Below are 2,268 nucleotides of genomic sequence, written 5' to 3'. Positions count from 1 at the left end.
CTACTACTACTACTACTACTACTACTACTACTACTACTACTACTACTACTACTACTACTAATAATAATAATAATAATAATAATAATATAGACCATTGGGTTTTAGAGCCGTGTGTGTATGTATGTGTGTATTTTGGCATGATCTAAACTCTAGGTGACACAGCAACTTTATAGTTTGTTTAAAACTATACATTGACTCACAAAGAGGATCTCTAAGTAAGTTAATTCTGTTTGTTCACTAACAGATAGGCAGACGTTTATGCCTCGCGCTGTGGGTGAGGAGCATAACAAGTAATCAGAGCAACACAGAACAGTGGTAGATGTTTTTACTCCCTCCTCACCGGAGGTTAAGGGAGGCTCTGGCTGCTAAAGTCTTATCAGATTGAGGTGGTGGTTCAAAGAGCTGACTCAAGATACATGAAGCCTGGTGCTGCTGAGGCATTCAAGTGATATTAGCATTATTGCTAACATGTAAAGCAGTAACAAACTTGCTAGCTGTTCCCAGGGGCGTGTCTGAGAGAGAGGCTTTTATACCAGAACATGGCAGCTGTGATGAAAGCATTTAGTTTTAACAAAAAGAAAATTCAACTGCAGTACCACTATTCAACCTATAGTATGCAGCACTAAGATGTTTTTAGACCAAATATTGCAGATTTGAACAAATTTACACAAAAACATCAACAGAATTAGTACTATATGACCTTTAAGACACAATTTAGACTGTTTATTTAACAAAAAAAGTTAATTTTGGGGTTACCGTAGTTACTTTTTCAACAGGCCTCCACACTTTAGATTTGTCTACTTGTAATATGATCAGTCAGGATGAGTGTTAGCACCAGGTGTGAACAGACACTCCAATTATTTACTCAAACTCACCTGGAGTCGTTAAAAGTGTACCACTCCCCTGAGTTGGGGTTGCGACAGAAAGCTGTGTAGTGGCCACCCATGGTGGTACCTGAGTGGTTGGACACTGCATACAGGTTGTAGACAGCATTCGCTGTAAAAAGACAAAAACAAAACAGCAGTCACTCAAAAGTGTTTGTTGGATTCATGCGTTGTTCTATTCCCTTCAGATCATTTAAAAGACACACAGAGGTAGAGGAGCCAGGCAGGCTGTCTTGTGAAAGACTCCTACAGTGTCGAGGCTCATTGATGATAATGAGCAGATAGTGAGTAAACCACACCCACTGCTCGCAGGATTAAACACCAAGAAACAGATTTATTACTGAGGGAATATTAAAGATGATGCCGTACAGTTTGAAAAATATTGAACCCCAAAAGAATTGCTAAAGTAAATTAATTCAGGTTTTTATGCGATTTACAGGAGAACACCATCCATGTGTCAGCCTAGTTGAATTCTGCTCCATGCCTCTTTTAGTTCCATGCTGCCAGGTCCATTTCTGAACAAGTACCAGAGTGACACAGGCAATTTCATGGAGGTGGAAGATTTTTACCACCCCTCGTCACCTGAGGTTGAAGGAGGCTTTGTGGAGCCCAGCGAGCTTTATTTGTTTGAGCCAGTGGCTCAAGGTGCTGACTCAGCAATGCCCAAAGTAAGTGCTACTGAGGCAGTGGAGGACAGAATGGGTCCAGCTTCTGAATGGTAAAGTGATGTTAGCAGCATCATTACTAATCATTACTGTTCAAAGCAGTAACAAATGTTCATTGCAATGCTCGCTATCCCAAGTCTTGACTCAAAGGGACTTGTCTCTGCGCGAGAAGCTTTTATACCCCAACCTGGACCTGTGACGTAGACATGATCCAAGCTGTACCTTTGTCACCAATAACTGCAATAGCCACCATTCAACCCATAGTTTTTTACACAAAAAATATCAAAATTTCCACAGAAACATAAGGCCCAATTTAGACAGTTTATCTGCAAAAAAAAGTTGACTTGGTGTTTAGCTACTCCTCAAGTTAGTTACTTACTACTGCTTTCAGAGGCAAACTCTCGCAGGTTAAGATCCTTCAGAGGAAAATGAACAAAAGTGGACAATTTGCTTGATCTTTGTCCCTCAGAGAACCGTTTCAGGTCTGTGGGTGGAGGAAAGTTAAGGAGCATCTGCTACAGTTAACACAAAAACTGCATAAAAAGGTCTCTGACAGCATCTTCAATCCAAACATGAGGCCATTTATATCTTTGTGTCAAAACTCCACCGTCACAAACATGGGCGTAACCGCCACAGGTACAGGGTGGGACATGTCCCCCGCACTATGCACTCTGTCCCCCTCCAATACACACACACACACACACACACACACACACACA

At 41.3% G+C, this 2,268-nt stretch overlaps 1 protein-coding gene across 1 annotated transcript in view; it reads right to left on the bottom strand.

Moving 5' to 3' along the window:
* Window positions 1-2,268, bottom strand: part of LOC106534026 (ubiquitin carboxyl-terminal hydrolase 2) — a gene marked incomplete in the record, with an annotated part of 58,720 nt that overhangs the window by 4,851 nt on the left and 51,601 nt on the right. Inside the window, 2 exon segments of the mRNA XM_014030528.1 lie at window positions 876-996; window positions 1,929-2,033. Coding sequence (XP_013885982.1) covers window positions 876-996; window positions 1,929-2,033 — 226 coding nt within the window.

This window comes from Austrofundulus limnaeus, unplaced genomic scaffold, assembly GCF_001266775.1.
Source record: "Austrofundulus limnaeus strain Quisiro unplaced genomic scaffold, Austrofundulus_limnaeus-1.0 Scaffold1076, whole genome shotgun sequence".
Lineage (NCBI taxonomy): Eukaryota > Metazoa > Chordata > Actinopteri > Cyprinodontiformes > Rivulidae > Austrofundulus > Austrofundulus limnaeus.
The sequence above is the reverse complement of the archived record's forward strand: the minus strand, read 5'-3'. Positions and strand labels throughout refer to the sequence as shown.